Consider the following 19,630-nt stretch of genomic DNA (forward strand, 5'->3'; position numbering starts at 1 on the left):
TCACTGACTCCTGGACAATGTGGACAATGTGGGGATTCCGCCTTAGCTAGACAAAAGAGATGTTGGTTGAGGGGGGTGTGGTTGGTGTGGAAGCCCAGAATGAGTCCTGTCAGGCGTTTGGAGTAGGAGGAGGTGAGCTTGATGAATGAGTGCTGGAGGATATGGGGGTCAATGTGGTGGAGGCATTGAAATCTTGGGGAGGTGAGCCACATTTGGGACCATCTTGTGTGTCTGTTTGCTGTGTGCTTACTTGAGAGCAGAAATACTTAGTGGGAGCATGCCTTTATGAAGATAGCATGGGAGGGATGCATTGGAGCTATTATTGTGTCTGCCTTCTGCTGCCACCTTAGCAGCCTTGTCTGCTTCCTCATTCCCATGGACACCTTCGTGTCCTGGGACCCAGTGCAAGGTGGTATCATGGTCGGGGTTGTCACATTGAAGTTTCCACATCATCCTCTGGAATTTGATTGCAATGTACAATCCTGGGTTTGACTGAAAGCTCCCACCAGATAATATGGCTGCCTGGTTGTCAATAGATATGGAGAGTGGAAAAGGTACCTCTTAGGTACATATATTCTGTCTTAAAATCCCACCTAAGGGGTATGATCTTAGATGGTATTCCCATGCAATACAGGTTGTAACCTGGGCCATTCTAATACTTTCCCTGAGAAACTTGGGTCAACTGGGCCAATGTATTTAGTCTGTCCTGTTATGAACTAGGATAGTTCTAACAATGGACAACTTAATAAGAGTCAGGACCTCTGCTGAGAATCTACATAAGGCAATAAGCCAAATGTTCAGTGTAAGCTAAGACAGAGGGAGTGCCTCTGACTTAAAGTACAGTTCAGATGACTTAGGATTGGGAGTCCTAAGCAAAGGATGTTCCAGGTAAAACCTAGTAAGATTAAAGTAAAGAATTACACAGTTGGGAGTCACATATTTATAGTGAAAAGCTAGGAGAGGTTTAGGGCAGGTGCAAGTAAGTAGAAATATGACCATATGCCTAATATGGATGTAGTGACAAAGTCAGAGAGACCAGAAAGGAAATGTACACATAAGCAGCACATGATGTAATACAGTAAATGTAAGATGAGTCAGATAGAGACAATATATGACAATGACAAGAGAAAGAGAGAAAAAGTACAGCAGGGCAGGGCGTATCATAACATGTCCCATGACCCATCTGGGGTATCCCAAGCAGCAATTTTCAAGGGTTATCCAAGTATTAGCCAGGGTGTCAGGGATCCATCTCTACAAAAGCACATTCTACTACTAGGCAATAGCATGGGTAACCTGTGGGTATTCCAGGATGTACCTGTACCCATGCCACACCATACTCATGTGGTGGGTATGGGTCCACAGGTACAAGTGAGCAAGAGTGATGAACAAGTGAGTGTCAAGAGTAACAACTGAGTAAGAGTTGAGAGAAATGAGCAAGTGTTGAGAGCAATGAGTGAGAGAGCATTAAGAACATCAGTACCCATACCTGTGACATTGGGCTAGCTTGACTACCCTTCATACACTATCTGGGTTAGCCTCATATTCAAATATTTATTGGGGCAACCTAACACTATATATCTTGTGATATGGAATATCCCAAATCTCCTACACACATCACCTGGGGTGCCACAACAATTTAGTGGGGCAGCCTAGCACTATATTGTGTTGTGAGATAGCCCAGCTCCCCTATATACATTACCTAATTAATTTAGTAGGGCAGCCCTATATACTCCCTGGGATAGCACATCACATTCAAATAGTTGTCGGGCCAGCCCAGCACTCTATATATTATGACACAGGATAGCCCAACCACTACAGTGGCTCAAAAAAGTGTCTCAATGTTTGTGACTTTTTGTGTAATTGCTGTATTATGAGCTAGGGTGTGAGAATATGACTAAGCCATAGGGAGGTGTGGGAAAGCTTTGCTTCTAAGCTTTATGTTTGATTCCTCCAGTGTGAGAAAATTATGTCATCAAGTGAAGATATGTTTAATTTAATTTGGTGACTCATTGAGACACTTTTTTGACTTTCAGTTTGACCAATACAATCTCTATAATTCTGGTACTTGGTGTTTCCTCCTGTTGCTCTAATTACTTCTGCCACTCTTCTATGCATACTATCTATCAATTTGAGGCATTCCTCATCAACAATCTTGCCCCACTCTGCTGCAACTCTCTCCACAGCTGAAATAGCCCCTATTGTTATTATCATCAGCTTTTCTAATCTGTATACCAGGCAGATTGCTACTAAAACTGGTCTGAGCAGGGTTGCTATCATTAGGATCATAAAAAAGTCATTCCAGATAAGAAAAATATCAAATCAAATTGTCCTTTCAAGCTTACATCATATAACAAAAAATCTCTTGTTCATAATATTCCAACTAGGCAGGCTGCCAATGCTACTCAAGCCACCAAATTCATTAATTACATCATCTACACTGCTCTCTCCACTCAAATAGTCAGGGGTACTCTTAAGGCAGAAATGCCTTTCCTGTCTTTAGCCTATATAAGAAGGAGATTAGCCTTTGCTTTAAAGCCTCAATATTGGACTGTTGAGGGCTGGAATAGGGCTATCTGGTCAGATGAGACAAAAATCAATAGGATGGGGCCAGATGGCTAGGAATATATATAATGAAATGCAGAAAAATTACTAGAAGAAAGAAAGGTCAAGAAAACACTAAAGTATGGAGTAGGAAACTTAATGGTATGGTGTTGTATGAAGTGGAATGGAGTAGGAATTCTCTGTGAGGTGGGGGGGAGGATGAATACAAAGCAGCACATTTCAGTTTTGGAAAAGGATCTGCTCAGAAGCATGCAAGAATCAAGAATTAATGAAGAAAACATTACCTTCTAACAAGATAATGACCCTAAGCATACTTCAAGTTGACCATCAAATGGTTTGAAAACTATGGTATCAGTGTTCTATCATGGCAAGTCTAGTCCTCAGACCTCAACCCTATTAAACAGCCCTGGTAATTACTCAAGATATCACTTGCAGTCTATCAAGATCCTCAATTGGGGTTATTTCAGCTGTGGAGAGAGTTGCAGCAGAGTGGGGCAAGATTGTTGATGAGGAATGCCTCAAATTGATAGATAGTATGCATAGAAGAGTGGCAGAAGTAATTAGAGCAACAGGAGGAAACACCAAGTACCAGAATTATAGAGATTGTATTGGTCAAACTGAAAGTCAAAAAAGTGTCTCAATGAGTCACCAAATTAAATTAAACATATCTTCACTTGATGACATAATTTTCTCACACTGGAGGAATCAAACATAAAGCTTAGAAGCAAAGCTTTCCCACACCTCCCTATGGCTTAGTCATATTCTCACACCCTAGCTCATAATACAGCAATTACACAAAAAGTCACAAACATTGAGACACTTTTTTGAGCCACTGTACCTACCATTGACCACAGAAACCTGAAACCTGAAAGCCTGAATACACCATGTCTGCCATTTACTGAGTACCAAAACCCAACACCTGAAACCTGAAACTTGAACATCAAAACAGACTTTGAAACTCAAAACTCAAAACTTATACATTTTTATGAGTTTTGAGTCTCAAATTACCAAGTACCAAAACCTGACATCTGAAACTAGAACATCAAACATCAAAACTTGAAATTCATACATTTTTATGAGTTTTGAGTTTCAAGTCTCAAATCACCAAGTACCAAAACCTGAGTACCAACACCCAAAACTCAAACATTGAGACTCAAAACTCTTCACCAAGTTGTTAAGGTTGTGTGCTCAAGGGGGTCAGATTGCAAGGGCTTGGCCTCAGCTCTTATGCTGTGCCCCTTTCCTGAGTATGTGCCCTTAATTTCCAGGGGCTAGAACAGTCATCCAAAGTTTCCAGGATTTGACTATGGCAGACAACAGACATCCAGATCTGAAACATGAGATAAATCCAATAGATGTCCAGATGTTACTTGGACAGGTGGATAAGACTAATCTGGACAAAGTCTGGACTAGAAACTAACAGAGGATAGACTACCCTAAGGTAGAGCTGGGAATGTAGTCTAGGATACAATCCTAAGACTTGGAATATGGCAAGAGACTTGGCTCAAGTCTGGAGGAACAGGAATGAGCAGGAACTAAGATGATATTTGAACTGAAGTATTTCCAAGAGTTACAGGAGGTTTATATACTGTAGGTATCATATAGGAATCAGTCAGCAAACACAAAGGCTATGTACAAAGCATATGCAAAGTCTATTAGTAAGTAGGACAGATCACAAATAATGAACACTGGAAATGAAATGTATGTAATGGATCAATAATCAGAAGGGAAACATAGTTCACTGGAGTCCAGAGATAGGGGAAGTCTAAATGGGGTTGGGTGCTGATATAGGGTTTGGATTCTGGAAGGAAGATAAAGATAGATCAGATTATTGAAGATCTGGATCTCAGATCCAGATATCCAGAGAAGCGGATTTAGAGTTGAGAGTCCAGAATGGTATATGACAGATGATGTCTAACCTCTGTGTCTCAGTAGTTCTTCTTCCAATTCTTCAGACCTCAATGAGCAATGGAATTTGAGCCTCTTCAAATGCCAACCCCATTGATATCCATGTTACCACAGATCTGCAAGCAGGTGCTGCATTACAGACATTACCCTCCTCTAGCAGTCTAAGCTCAATCTCCTTTTTGCTCAGTGCTGAGTGCAAAAATTAATTCTGACTTTGATGGAGCCAAAGTCAACTTACCCTTCTTGATATTAATCTCATATATATCCATTGCTGCAGGATCATTTATTCTGTTGGACTGAGTGATCCTCTCACTGGCTAACCATTCTGTCTTTGAATCTGCAGGTGCTGCTTCATCAAGCCTGTTGAAAGCCTTTTCACTTTTGGTGATGCCATTCTTTGCCTGCTTGTATTTATGACAAAGGGTCCTTTTCATGTGGATCATCTTGCAGAAATTGGAATTGTTTATCTGATAATCAAGACATTCCTTTCAATGCAGGAATGACATTCCCTGAGCAGCAGGGGAAATCAGGTTGAGATGTGACAATAGGGTCTCCATGATCTCTCCATTGATCCAACCAATGCCTTTAATAAAATTTAATACATATTGGACATAGCAGCTGTCCTGATGTCCATGGACATGCCACAACCCAATTCTGGGAATGATGGTCAATTCCAGAACCATTTTGAGAAATCAGCTTTAATCCACCCAAACCCAAAAGTGCTTGTTGTATTGACAGTTGATATCATAGAAGGTGACAGCCCTGGTGATGCCTTCCATGTTGTGCTAGGCAGCCTCACAAAGGGCATAGTCCATGTTCATTTGTCTGGAGGTGATGTAGATATGTATGATTCCTGCCTTGGCAGCCATTACCTGAGGTAGTCATTCTGACTCTGCATTTTTTATGCTTAGCTATCATTTGAATGACAATCCAACATTTTACATGAACTTGCCATGGTTTTTGGGAGTTGCAAAGGCTCAAATAAGCCTTGGTCATGCTCATAAGTATTGTCAGGAAAGTCTTCCTAAGGAGGTGGTACCTCAACAGGCTGAAGTGTTAGTGATTCTGGGGGAAAGTGAGGCATGGACCTGTAGGCATGTCATTTTGTGCTTACAAGTGGGACCTTAACCCAAGTTTTCCTACCTTTGCTGCCCCTTGCTTCTACCCTGTGGGATTTTTGCAGTGGGGTGTATCTACCTATCCTCATCTTATTTTCTGATGTTGCAAGCAAAGCATTAGCTCAGGAAGGTTGAATGAATTGTTGTTCCAATATGATATTATGCAGTCTTGATGCATCATTACAAATTCATTTCCATTAATGGCATTGCATCCAATATGGGTCAATTAATCAACTGTTAGGCTTTGCTCAAAGTTCAACTTGGAACCATTATTACTTCCACCTTGCTTATCCTCAGCCCATTCTGCAATCTCATTCACCATGGCAAGATTGGGTCATTCCACTCAGTTGACTTCTGGAAGACATAGGGCATATCAACCACAGACACAGAAGCTCATGGAAAACAAAATTTCAGATTTGAAGAACCATCTTCCTAAGTAGACTTCAGCAAAAAGGAAAGAGAAGCAGGCAGTTTTCACTGCCATAGCTAGGGCTACCAGGTTATTTGCTCCTAAGGTCAACCAAGCACAATGGAAGAAGAGGAAACAGGTGATTCATCCTTGCTGTGTTGAAAAACTTAAATTTTAATATCTTATTCTTCCATCAATGCTCAGATGTACAAGACTTGGTTGTTTAACAACAAGAAAAAGAAGAAAAGGAAGGACATGATAAAGTATGGGAGGAAATAGACACCTAGGATGGTGATCTACTAGCAGAACCAGGAAGAGGTGCTAAAGAGGATCAAGGACAAGTCCAGGGCAAAGCCAGGAGGTCCTGGTATGTTCAAGCATTATCAGGTGGCTGTGAAGAGAGTCATGGCTGAATTGTCCAACAACAAGTTGGAGAAGGCAAAGGAAACAGCTGAAGGATGGTCCAATAACTTTCCTCCTCCTGAGATACAAGCACAAGTCACTTGTAAGAAGGGACCTGCATATATGGAGCACTTTTTGAAGGAGATGTGAAGGCAATGCAGGATGAGAGTGTTTGTGATGTTGGCTTGGAAGAATGAACAGGGAGAGGTGCTGTTCAGGATGTAAGTGAATTTTGTCAATCATTACAGATCTTCAATCTCAATATATTTCATGCAGGCACAATGATAATGAGGCATTAGGAGATGGGGACAGCTTCATGAAGACAAAGGACTGGAAGGACATTGAGTCAGTTTGGCAGGAGTACACACAGGAACAGTTCAGTGAGTGTTTGAACTCTGGCTACTAAAAGGAATTTGTTGATCATCATGATGATAGGTGCTGGGGTACAGGATGGAGGACAATAGATGAAGGAAGGTCAAAAAAGAATCAGAAAGCCTGCTTTCAAACTGGAAACCAACAGGGATGGGATGCTGTTACTTCCAGACATCACCAAAACAAAACTTGAGGAGAAGAAGGCCATAGTGAGGGCATTTCTTACATCACACTATTGTGAGTCTATTGACACAATACCCGAGAATTTGTTGAATGCATGGACACAGGGATCTGTTCTAGGATTAACAGGGCAGTCATGCCATAGAGCACCATCATACAAAGTCAGGGTCATTAAATCAAACAGCTGGCTGTGGGCTTATGTTGTATAGGGAACTTATTGACTTGTTAACTGATAATTGAAAAAACTTCAAAGTTCAACACAACTGGCAATTGCTGAAAGTTAAACCATGACCAAAAAAAGACAAACAATCAACAATTTTATAGATTATCCATCAAATGTCTTGTTTCTTTTGAAACTTCATCCTTGTGATAACAGATTTCAACTCAATTTCAAGATCTTTAAGTCTCTCAGCTCAATCATCATGTCCACTCCAGTTGACACCTCTTTGACCAGTCTCAAGGCATCCACTGCCCAGATCATGGCCATTATCAGTGGCACCAGCAGATTCCCCCAGGTCCCAGCCACTTTGCTCTAACATCACAGGTTAGTTTACTTGTGATATATAGCATTCTTTTTTTTCTTTTTTTCTCTCTAACATCCAGGCAGGCTCATGTAGTCAAGGACTATGGGTCTGGACCCCTGCTGGCATCATGCTTTCATGCTCCAAGGAGTTATTGCACATCTGGGGCATAACTTCCTAGGTCTGGCCTAACTGGCACAGCATTGGGTATGACAATCCCCACCTGTTGAAGCATGTCTGGCACCCCAATCTCCTTGCCTGGGAGGTTTTACAGTGGCTCAAAAAACTGTCCACATGTTTTGATATTTTTCACTATCTATGATATTGTGTGAGAATGAACAAATGCCTCAAGGACATGCTTATACCACATTGTGGTATGGCTTCAGGGCTTCCATTTGAGCCCTACACCGTGGGAATTGGTAGAGATATGGTGGAGACATAAGGCTTACAAAATCATGACTCATGCAGACAGTTTTTTGAGCACATATTAAAACTATATAAATCATCATTTATGACACCATAACAATCATGCCACCATTAAATAAATTATAAAGTGGTGTCATTGTGTCATTTTAAAACCATATCTAACTATATAAACCAAAAATTTCTATATGTCATGGTTATATTCACCATGAAAGCCACCCCCCCTGCTCAAAGGGATAATATCCTCTCTCTTTCCTACTCTGGCCTCTCTGCTTGTCAAATTTCCTCTAGAACTGGAGTATAAAAGGCTCTCCTCTCTATCACACATATGCAGAAAGGACTAGTACCCTTCTTGTTTCACATATATACCTTGCCATCTGACCCAATCCTATTTATTGTGGTCTTATATGATCATATAACATGCTTCCATTCCATGTAATCTAATTCTGATGGGCTAAGGCAAAGGTTAGTCATCTCTGTTTATGTGTGATAGAAAGGAGAGCCTTTTCTTCCTTGTTACTGACCTGAGATGAGCTGTCTTGAGAATGTTTCTCACAGTGTGTGAAGAGACAGGGAATGTGATGGTGGAATTGATGTAATAGGTGACCTGGACAGCATTATCAGCCTTTCCTGTAGTGATATGTTGAATAATAGCCCTCCTATCAGTAGAGGTGAGCTTGGATGGACATCCTTCACAGAAGTTTTCCTTGTCTGTGTGACTTTCTTTGATGAACTTGGCCACAGTGGACTTGGATACTCCAGTTCTAGAGGAAATTTGACAAGCAGAGAGGCCAGAGTAGGAAAGAGAGAGGATATTATTCCTTTGAGCAGGGGGGGTGGCTTTCATGGTGAATATAACCATGACATATGGAAATTTTTGGTTTGTATAGTTAGATATGGTTTTAAAATGACATAATGACACCACTTTATAATTCATTTAATGGTAGCATGATTGTTATGGTGTCATAAATGATGATTTATATAGTTTTAATATGTGCTCAAAAAACTGTCTGCATGAGTCATGATTTTGTAAGCCTTATGTCTCCACCATATCTCTACCAATTCCCACGGTGTAGGGCTCAAATGGAAGCCCTGAAGCCATACCACAATGTGGTATAAGCATGTCCTTGAGGCATTTGTTCATTCTCACACAATATCATAGATAGTGAAAAATGTCAAAACATGCGGACAGTTTTTTGAGCCACTGTAGATGACCATACCTTTGATCTCCCAGTTGCTGCTCCTCCCTCCACAGGTCCAATTCCAGTCAACCTTCCCTCCCCACCAATCCTCACTGGCAATGTTGCTGGTCCTTCTACCAACACTACCACCAAGTACTGGGACAAGGGGAAAGGTAAGGCTATTGATGCTGACCCAGAGCCTGAGGCAGAAGGGAGTCAGAAGAGGAAGTCTCCCATGATTTCAGCACTCTCCTCCCAACTGCCAAAGTCTGTGATGAAGACTTGCAAGCATGCAAAGTCATCTCATGTTGTGAAGTCCAAGCCCCTTGTGGAGTTGGAAGATGATGAAGACACAACTATTCAGGTATGTCATCTGGTTTGTCTTTTACTTGTCTCACATTTTCTTGTAGCCATTTTTGGCTGGAGTGCCAGATGTTGTCCTTCCCTGGCTCTCCAATTCACCTCAATCACCCCGGGTTCCAACCAAAAAACCCTTTGGCCCTGCTACAGTAAGTAACATTTATGCATCCAGGACTCAGCTGTATACTTACAATGTAGCAGGTGATTGCCGGCAGTCACCCAGTAGTCATTGAGCCCTCCCAGCCAACTCCTGGAACCCCAGTACAGGCACCCCCAGTCATCGATGTAGGTGGTATTCTCATTCCTGAACTGGTGAGTACTTTGATTTATCTGAAGTGTGTCCATACACTAACACAACCCACAGAACAACCCATGCTAGGTTTGTACCAAGCTAAACTGGCCCTGCATAACTTGGTTGGACAAGAGGACCAGGAATATGTATATGTCATCCGTCTGCTACACAACAAAGAAGATCAAGTGCATTCCCACAACTCTGGGTACCCTGCCAAAATGTGTTCATGCTTCCTCTACCACCTGGAACACAAGGTCCAGGACACCCTCCAAGGCTCCTTCCAAAGCTCCCCCCATCTCCCAATCCAAGGCCCAAACTCACAGTTAGTCTTGTGGCAAGTCTGGAACTCTGGGTGTCACTGCTGTGACAACTCCCAAGACCCAGATATGTGGTCACAGCAAGATCATCACTGCTGTCAAGGCACCTGCACCTGTACCAGCTCATAAGTTACCCAAGTTTTTTTTCATCACTGTCTGACCTTAATTTTCCCTTGTAGCACTTCTGTCTTTGAGTTTGGCAGTCCCTGCTGCAGCACTTGACCTACCCATGCTGGATCTCCATGCCATGGCAATTGCAATCCAGGATGGTACAGCTCACATTGCTATTCACAAGGCTCATATGGCAGAGCAGGATAGTAAGATTGATACCCTGCAATGCCTCCATGAAGGCCTTAGGCACAAAATTGTCAACCAACACCCCTCATTCCCAATTCCCAAACCTCCTACTAATGCAACATCCTTGTTACTTGATCAATCCATCCCCATGTCCATGTCACCATCTAAATCTACACTTCCTCCTCTCATTGATCTCTCAATGGCAGGGATGATGCCCATACCCCTGAAATTTGAGGATACCTCTGCCATTGAGGGCCTCCTGTTTACAACCAGGTTGTTCATCCAGAGGTTCCAGATACATCTAGTGAAATTGTGGACCTGGGTGATCCAAGCAACCTTATCCCAGAATACAATTCTTCCAATGACATGGATGTTGAGGTGGATGTTGAGGTGAAGGTTGAAGTGTCTTCTGAGGAGGTTGGCATGGTTATATAATTGCATAGTGATAGATCTATGTGCATTAGTGGCTAAGTGTTACTTGTAGGAATAGTGAGTTTGATTAGGTAGGATAATGCCTGATTACAATCAAACTCGATACTACAGGAGAGTTTGTTCATTTGAATTGAACCAGAGTTCAGAGACTTATTGGATATTTGGGCAAAAGGCCCATAGGGCTTTTCTGGCCTGAAACAAGGGTCTGAACCTGTGTGTCAAGGTGAGCTGTGTTCCCATATGTTAGGAGTGCAGTTACACATACAGCAAAGCTTGATGCCCAGGTTTTAGGAGGTGTACTCACTCTTACTGTTTAGCACACTATCAGCATCATGTGGTGTATGAATGGTTTGAGGTAGGGCTTTGATTGGATGTATGGCACTAGGATGAGTGCATGGTCTCTCAGGTACAACATAAATGCATCTCCTGACCATCTTCCCATAGACTTAACAACATCGAAAGGGACTCCTCTGAGCAAGTACTCTAAGGTGCCACCAATCTGCAAGCTATGACCTTTGAGGTTTGGTAAGCCTGCTGCTTGTGCTGTGCTAGTGATTCTTTTGGTGAATTCCTTTTTCAATAGGGGACAGATGCCTTTCACATGTTTCCACATGAAAAGGTGTGCTTCATTGTCTGCTAAGCTGATGTGGAAATGGTTCTGCAAGGCCATCTTTGGATCTGACAGCCTATCTTGTGCTGTCCAGTAGGTATCTTCTCCTTTGATTGGAGAGACCTTGGTACTCAGTAAGTGAAACTTCATGACTGGAAGGCTGTTGCAGTCTTCTGATTCTAATACTCTTCCTCTCATGATGTGCTTTCTTGGGCTGAAATCTTTGATAGCACTGATGGTGAACTCTCCCAGTCTGGCAATGGAGTTGAATGTCATGGTGAGGCATGCGAAAACTGTGGCATTGAGCAGTGAGTTAAGGTCCAAATGTGAATGTATCTCTGTGATGAAAACAGGTGTGAAAGAAACTCTCTTTGGTTTCTTTGAGGCTTGGGGGGCAAGGTTTGCTGCTCCATCAAGTATGGCTTTGAGTTCAGTGTGGGGAATCTGCCAGTCCCTGCTATGTAGCAGGTGCCAAGCTTTCAGCCCTGCTGCATAGTTCAATAGCACTGATCCTGAGTATGATCCAGCACAGCTCAAGAAGAACTCAAGAAGCAGTGTCTGGTCTATTGGGCACCGCTTCTCTTCTATTATATTCTGCAAGTCACAGTACACATGGAATACAAGAAGTCCTGCTCCATATAGCTCTTTGGTTGATTGTACCCATGATGACCCCATTACTTCTAGTATCCAATTGAGCTGTGAGTCTGAAATTTGGCAAGTGGCTGATTCTGCTGACAGCTCTGTCAGTCTGGTGCTATTCCCTGCTGGGACCCATAGTCTTAATCAGTCTCGTGCTAGACAGTGTGAGTGAAGGGTGCATGGAAAAGGGGTAAGGTTCTGTTAATAGGCATGGGGTATAGGCACTGCAGTGCTTGGGGCTGGCAGCATTGCTCCAAAATGAGAGCAATGTTTGGTATCATTTGTTCCTGAGTGTGCTGTTGATGAAGTAGTCTTCTTCAATTCTTGAGGCAAGTGCTCTTTCTGCAGCTTGCTGTCTAATAAGGGCTCTATTGATGAACTTAGTTGCTGGAGTGGAGTAGTTCCCATTGTGCAGATGGCAGATTTCTGCAGGGGAGAGAGGTTCAGTGGCATCAATAACAAATGTGCTAAGTTCCTCTGGAATAGGGATTCTGGGAAGAAGTAAGCTGATTGGTCTGTAGATACCTCTGGATGGTTCATTAGCTGGGTTGGATGCACTGGCCACATAGGCTGTAGTGATTTTGAGATGGTTGGGTAAGTCATGTAAGAACTGGTTGATTCTTCAAAACACACTGTTGACAGCTGTGTTGTGGTGATGCCATTTCCACCATCCTTCCACGATTCCCATGTTGTCTCTATGGATGAGGATGCTGCTACTAGTGCCAGGGAGAATGGCAGGAGTGTATATAAGGAATTTGAATCTGACTGCTTTGGCCCATCCAATGTCTCATTTCCCATTCTGTGTCTTCCAACCTGGTATGAGTCTCCAAGCCCTCCAGAACTCTCCAATGATGATTCCAATCCCAATGCCTGAACTAGCATCTAAAAATGCATGAGGGTCTCTGAGCTGTTATGAACTCAGATAGAGCGTTGTTCCAATAAAGGAATCAAGGATCAAGGTCAATCAAGGACTAAGCCTTATTGAGTTAATGCCTCCCTCAGGAACGATCATCTAGACTCCTGCAGGATCTAGAGTTCAAATGGGACAGTGGCTAGCCTCCTTCCCAAGGAGCTAGAGTTCAAGTATGAAAGAGAACCAAGTAGATTCAAGTTAGAGAAAATACAAGCAGTAACTAAGGTTTATATGCATAAGAGAATCATGCACAGACCAAGCTGGGCAAAGGGTAATGACTACTAAGAAAGGAAGGTTCATGGGAAATGTTAAGGTCACATGCACAAGGGGGTTGGATCACAAGGGCTTGACCTTAGCTTGTATGCTGTGCCCCTTTCCCAAGTATGTGCCCTTAATTTCCAGGGGCTAGAACAGTCGTCTGGAGTTTCCAGGATTTGACTAGGCGGACAATGGACATCTGGATCTGAAACATGAGATAAATCCGATGGACATCCAGATGTTACTTAGACAAGTGGATAAGACTAATCCGGATGAAGTCCAGACTAGAAACTAACAGAGGATAGACTACCTTAAGGTAGAGTTGGAAATGTAGTCTAGGATGCAATCCTAAGACTTTGGAATATGACAAGAGACTTTATCTCAAGTCTGGAGGACACAGGAATGAGCAGGAACTAAGATGATATTTGAACTGGAGTATTTCCAAGAGTTACAGGAGGTTTATATACTGTAGGTATCATATAGGGATCAATCAGCAAACATAAGGGCTATGTACAAAGCATATGCAAAGTCTATTAGTAAGTAGGACAGATCACAAATAATGAACACTGGAAATGAAATGTATGTAATGGATCAATAATCAGAAGGGAAACATGGTTAACCAGAGTCCGGAGACAGGGGAAGTCTAAATGGGGTTGGGTGCTGATATAGGGTTTGGATTCTGGAAGAAAGATAAAGATAGATCAGATCATTTGAGATCCGGATCTTGGATCTGGATATCCAGAGAAGCAGATTTAGAGTTGAGAGTCCAGAATGGCATATGACAGGAAAACAAAGTGTGAGTCAGAGATAAAGGAGACCATGAGGAAACAGCACAGTGAAAAGGAAGCATTAGAAGTACAGCCATAAGGCATCCACAGTGATGATGGGAAAAAGAGTGGGGTACTGTAACATGAGCAGGGATGATGGGTATATGTTTCTTGTCACTCCACCAGATTGTAATAGTGCTGACCACCATATCAAATCCTTGGCTATACCTTTGTCAGGTCTGTGTGGAAGAAATGGCTTGCTCTCACACGATGCCAGCATGCTTTCAAGTCCCATTAAATATGCCCATCCTTGAGGTACTGTGGCGCAGGTGTGCAATAGCTTGCCATATAGCTTTTGTACATCAAGTAGGATGTGTACTTTTCTCTTCCTCCATTCATGAATCATTAGGAGGTACTTGTCAGTCTTATCTGAACTTAGTGAGGCTGTTCTAAGCTTAATGTCCCAAAGAAAACCTGTATAGATCATCACTGATTGAAATGGCTGATCTTTTATAAGCTTCCATAGGATGCCCATATCCTCTGACACCTCATCAATGTCTTGGAGGCTGCAGTTGAAACATTTGTCATGTTCTGATCTGGGAGAGCATTCTGATAAGTCTTTCAGTGGATTAGCACAGTTCTTGCTGCTTTCCTCAAGCTGTCCAGTGCTTGGACATATCTCTCTGTACCATAAGTGACTTCCTGACTGGTGTATTCCTTCTCTGGCAAAGGCTTCTGACCATGTGGCACACATTTGGTTGTACTCCTTGAGGTACTCTCTAAGGATTTTGAAAAAGATATGGTTGTCTACCCACTTGTCAAGGGGGCCGATCCCATAGTATCTGAAGATCTCTGCCCCAGCATCTGCAATGTGACCATAAACACCTGCTGAAGGGGTAGCCCTGAATGCTGTACATGTGTCCATACAGAATGAGTCTTCCGCAATTTGTACTACCCCACCTTGCCATTGCGATGGGTGCAGGGGTACTGTCCTGTAGGCATTTGCAACGTCTCTTGTGGCTGCCTCTGACCCTGGGGGGAGTGTGGCAACTATTTGATATATTACTGAGAATTTTCCCCAAGTTATTGGGAAGTTGTTGGTGTTGATGTACAAGTTGATGGATGGGCTTGGGAAAGTGGTTGTGATTGAATGCAGGAAGGAGAAATTCTGGATGATTCTGAATTTTCTGGGTCTCTCCGGCTTCAGGATGATTGAAAGTGGGGAGGATTAGAAAGGACCAATCAGTTGTTCTAGAGAGTTAGCTGTGAATGGTCCCACACATCTCCCTGTTTCAAGTTCTTTCTGGATGATAAGATTGAACTCGTTCTGATACTTGTAAACTGAATCTTTATTTGGGGGGATCTGTACAGTGAAGATAGGTGGGAAATCTATTCTGAAGCCTGAACAGAAACCTTCTGGTATTTTACTAAAACAATTGATAAGTCCTGTGAGCTGTAGTTCATAGTCCCAAGCTTCTGCTCTATACAGTGTCTGAGGGTGCAGCTTTCTGTGCTCAAGGACATTTTTGGGCTCCATGAGTAGTAGCCCTGCACCCTGAACACACATGCTTGGCATTGTGTTTTGGCATTGTGCATCCTTCATCCCACTGCCAAGTGGTGCATATCTGTCTCCTATCTTTGGTCCACAAGGCTTTGGTAATATGCTCTGAGAACGCTTCATGGTTCCCATCCCACATGTGGGTGAGTGAGCACTCAATTGTCCTGTGCAGGTTCCTCCCAAGGCAAACTGCACAGCATAGAAGTGGCCTGGCATTGATAGGTGCCTGAGTAGTGTGTACCTTTTTGTTGCTTCCGGTTGCTGCTTCTGCTGCTGGGAACAGGTGCTTTGGGGCTGTTCCTGGCTGCTGTTGCACATGGGGATACTCCTGGTTGTTGGGAGTGGCAGCTGTGGCAGCCTGTTGTCGGTTGAGGTTCATAGTGGCACCCAGTATGAATTGGTGATATTCCATGAGGGTGAACCATTATGAGTAATGGTAATGGGGTGGTCCAGGTGATGATGGCATGGCCTAGGTGTCATTTGATATGACATGGTGCATGCGATTGGCATGACTGGACAGGTGCATGTTTGGCCCAAATGGAAGGATGGGTGCATCATGATTGATGCAGGGGGGGTTGTGTGTGATTACAGCAAAAGGTTTTTTGCTAGTGCGTGATGGCTAACAAAAGGAATGTACCCAGTGAATGATTACACTGAGTGAAATGAACAAAATGAAAATGATAAAATGAAGGGGAGTTGAGCAGAGCTCGAAGCAAAGTAGGAGGACAAAGCACTGACCTTGATGGCTGTGAACACCTGGTCATGCTGCTCATTAAATAAGTCTTCCCTAGCTTCTAGAAGTAAATATTGATTGATCTCTTCCAGGCTTCAGCCATGCACTGTTCCCACTGTGAGGTGCCATCTGCGCCTTTGCTGTGACTGGTATAGCAGAAGTGCTCTTTGCTTGAGCATGTCTGGGGCATGACACCAGCAATGTTCTTGGAGTACAGTCCAGAATTGGATATGCATCTGGACCCTGTCATTGGGCCAGTCATGGACTCTCATTGACATGATCATTCTTGGTGCTGCCTCATTGAACTCCTCCCATGTGAGTTGTTTATCCTTGACTACCAGGGCTGCTCTGGGATCTTTGACTGCTGCTGCTAGTACCCAGGAGTGGACTCCATCATTAGATAGCATCATTACTAGCACATCTGGCTCAGTGATTAGTGCTGAGATTTTGGCATCATTCAGTCCTCTATTGGTGAAGTAGTGGAGCTTGCAATACTCTCCAGCTTTCAACCTCCTTGTTGCATACTGCGCAGGGATTATGGTGGGGTCAGAAGGAACCTTGGCTCTGATGAGGGGTATGTATTTAGTCTTGTTCTTCTTGTGCTCCTCACAGCATGCTGCCTCCTCTTCATCTTTGAGGGTCTGCTAACGTTGTTCCTCTTCTTCCTCTTCCTGCCTTCGAACATTATCTATATGCTCTTGTCATTTGGCCCAATGCATTTTGTCCACATTGTTCCTCACAGTCCATAGCACTGTTAACAAACAGACTGCTTGTTCATCTGTGAGTCCTTCATTTACTAGCTGCTGTCAGGCTTCATGGTGCTCAATTAGAGTGAAATCTGGTCATATAGCAATGTTAGGATCTCCATTAAACATTTGTAGACTTTACTTTGAAGAATGCAAAAGAACTGAGACTAGTGCCTAGTACTTGGGACAAGAAGATTTGTAGGCTGATGTGGGAAGGAACAAGAGTTCTGTGCCACCTTGCTTAATTTTGCATGTAGACTCAATTCTACACCAGCCTCATGCCTCAGCCTGCTTAGAAAGCCATGTATATACAAGTTTTCCAATGATTGTTACCTCTGCCAGTCCATTTATCAAATCACCAAGTTTTGAGTCCTGAGTACTGAAACCCAAAACTTCAAAACTTGAAACTCAAAACTCATACATTTTTACACCTTTTGAGTTTCAAGTTTTGGGTTTCAATGCTTGGGTTTTGGGATTCAGTGATTCAAGACTCAAAACTCAAAACTCATACATTTTTATGACTTTTGAGTTTTGGGTTTCGATGTTCAGGGTTCAAAGTTTGTTTTGATGTTTGAGTTTTGAGTTTTGGATTTTGGGTGTTGAGTTTTGGGTTTCAGTACTTGGTAAATGTCAGACATGATGTATTCAGGCTTTCAGGTTTCAGGTTTCCATGGTTGATGATAGGTATATGCATTCATATAGGGGTATGTACTCCATGTCTTCAATTCTCTGGTGCCTACATCAGCAAACTGATTTGTTTCTTATCCAACTATCTAAGCCCAGTTATGTTTATATGTGATAACAACTACCTTGGCCCACCTGTCAATATACATTAGCAAAACCCTAACCCTATGTGCAGCACTGCACAATGCTGCACAGCAATCACAGTGTCACAGTGAGGTCCCCCCATGTACAGTGCTGTACAGTGCTGCACACTACACAATTTCTCAATGAAATACAATTACTAGCACACCATCTTGTTATATACATGTTTATGACTACATTACACTCATTTTTACATAGAATCAATACTTGTGTGGTGCTACAGAGCCTTTACAACAAAATCTATGTGACCTGTGACACACTGTGTGGCTGTGGCACTGTACCCAAATCAGGGTTTTGCTGATGTAATATATATCACTACCTCAGCCTATATGTATGTCCATATGTCCATATAGTATACAAATACCTTGGCCCTTACATCTATGGACCATCTTCTGAGGTATTGCTGGATTCTGAGTCAACAGGGCACTTAGCTATGTTGACTTTGATCAATGCTGACAGAATCTGAGTCTGAATGTCATTGATGACTTGGATCAAAACTAGTGCAACAGCATTGCTCATATGTCCATATAGTATACCAATACCTCAGCCCATACATCTAAATGATATGTATCTGGGCCCACCCATCTATATGACATCCCCCTATGTTGGCCCACCCATCTATGTAAAATACCCCAGGTTGGCCCACCTGTATATATAATAAATATTTCACTGCCCCATCAGCCCACTCATCTATCTAGTATACCCCCACCTCAGCTCACCTACATATATAATAAATATTTCACTGCCCCATCAGCCCACCTGTCTATATAATAATATCTGCCATACATCTCTCTTCAGCCCAACTGTCTATAATATATGTCTATCCTACTCTACATATTGCCCAGATGGGCTCACCCATCTCCATCAGTAATAATACTTCCCCCAGCCCATCCACCATCATCAAGGATATTTATAACATCAGCATAGATGGGCCCACCTGTCAACATTGAGGATATACATAACATCAGTCCATAGTCTACTGGCCCATCTTATACAGGATATTATGTAGGTCGCATGACCCATATAATATGGAGTTTGTCACTGAAGGGGCTCATATTTCAACAATAATTGCAATATATACAGTGGCTCAAAAAAGTGTCCCAATGTTTGTGGATTTTCATGTAATTGCTTGATTGTGAGTCAGGGTGTGGGAATATGACTAAGCTATAGGGAGATGTCAGAAAGCTCTGTTTCTTTGTGTTATCCTTGTCCACTATAGCATGAAAATCTGATATTATCATGTGAATATATGGACATTTCAATCTGGTGACTCATTAGGACACTTTTTTGACTTTGAATTTGACCAATACAATCTCTATAATTACAGTACTTGGTCTTTCCTCCTGATGCTCTAATCACTTCTCCCACTCTTATAAACACACTATCTATCAATTCCTGTCATTACTCATTACCAATCTTCTCCTACTGTGCTGCAGCTCCTCCCAATGGCTGAAATAGCCCCTATGGAGGATCATGACACACTCCAAGTAATCTCCTGAGCAATTTCCAGGGCTGTTCAATAGGGTTGAGGTCTGAGGATTGTGCTGGCCATGATATAATAGCAATATTATAGTTTTCAAACCATTTGGTAGCCAACTGGCAGTATGCTTAAGATTATTATCTTATTAGAAGATAGAGCCTTCTTCATTAGTTTCTGATTCCTGCATGCTTCTATGAAGACACTTCTCCAAAACTGAGATGCACTACTCTGCATTTATTCTCCTCTCCACCTCATAAAATTCCTACTCTATTCCATCTCATACAGTCCCATATCACAAAGTTTTCTCCTCCAAACTTGAGTGTTTCC

At 42.6% G+C, this 19,630-nt stretch overlaps 5 protein-coding genes across 5 annotated transcripts; 1 reads left to right on the forward strand and 4 right to left on the reverse strand.

Moving 5' to 3' along the window:
* Positions 1–246: 246 nt before the first annotated feature.
* On the reverse strand, positions 247–411 carry BJ212DRAFT_1203088 (uncharacterized protein; the record flags this gene model as incomplete). Its single annotated transcript, XM_041329105.1, has 1 exon — positions 247–411. A coding segment is annotated over one exon (165 nt), but the record flags the coding sequence as incomplete, so codon positions are not given.
* Positions 412–4,513: 4,102 nt separating this feature from the next.
* On the reverse strand, positions 4,514–4,937 carry BJ212DRAFT_1261375 (uncharacterized protein; the record flags this gene model as incomplete). Its single annotated transcript, XM_041330176.1, has 2 exons — positions 4,514–4,659; positions 4,709–4,937. Coding segments are annotated over 2 exons (375 nt in total), but the record flags the coding sequence as incomplete, so codon positions are not given.
* Positions 4,938–4,958: 21 nt separating this feature from the next.
* Positions 4,959–5,162, reverse strand: BJ212DRAFT_1261052 (uncharacterized protein; the record flags this gene model as incomplete). The annotated part of the gene is made up of 1 exon (XM_041330157.1): positions 4,959–5,162. A coding segment is annotated over one exon (204 nt), but the record flags the coding sequence as incomplete, so codon positions are not given.
* Positions 5,163–9,311: 4,149 nt separating this feature from the next.
* BJ212DRAFT_1295876 (uncharacterized protein) lies at positions 9,312–10,777 on the forward strand (the record flags this gene model as incomplete). Its single annotated transcript, XM_041332369.1, has 7 exons — positions 9,312–9,440; positions 9,487–9,585; positions 9,638–9,748; positions 9,773–9,948; positions 9,989–10,050; positions 10,225–10,362; positions 10,596–10,777. 7 exons carry the CDS (start codon positions 9,312–9,314, stop codon positions 10,775–10,777), a joined length of 897 nt encoding a protein of 298 aa, XP_041198511.1.
* Positions 10,778–16,521: 5,744 nt separating this feature from the next.
* On the reverse strand, positions 16,522–16,890 carry BJ212DRAFT_1223694 (uncharacterized protein; the record flags this gene model as incomplete). The annotated part of the gene is made up of 1 exon (XM_041329426.1): positions 16,522–16,890. A coding segment is annotated over one exon (369 nt), but the record flags the coding sequence as incomplete, so codon positions are not given.
* Positions 16,891–19,630: the final 2,740 nt, after the last annotated feature.

Source organism: Suillus subaureus (assembly GCF_016647635.1).
Source record: "Suillus subaureus strain MN1 chromosome Unknown BJ212scaffold_3, whole genome shotgun sequence".
Taxonomy (NCBI): domain Eukaryota; kingdom Fungi; phylum Basidiomycota; class Agaricomycetes; order Boletales; family Suillaceae; genus Suillus; species Suillus subaureus.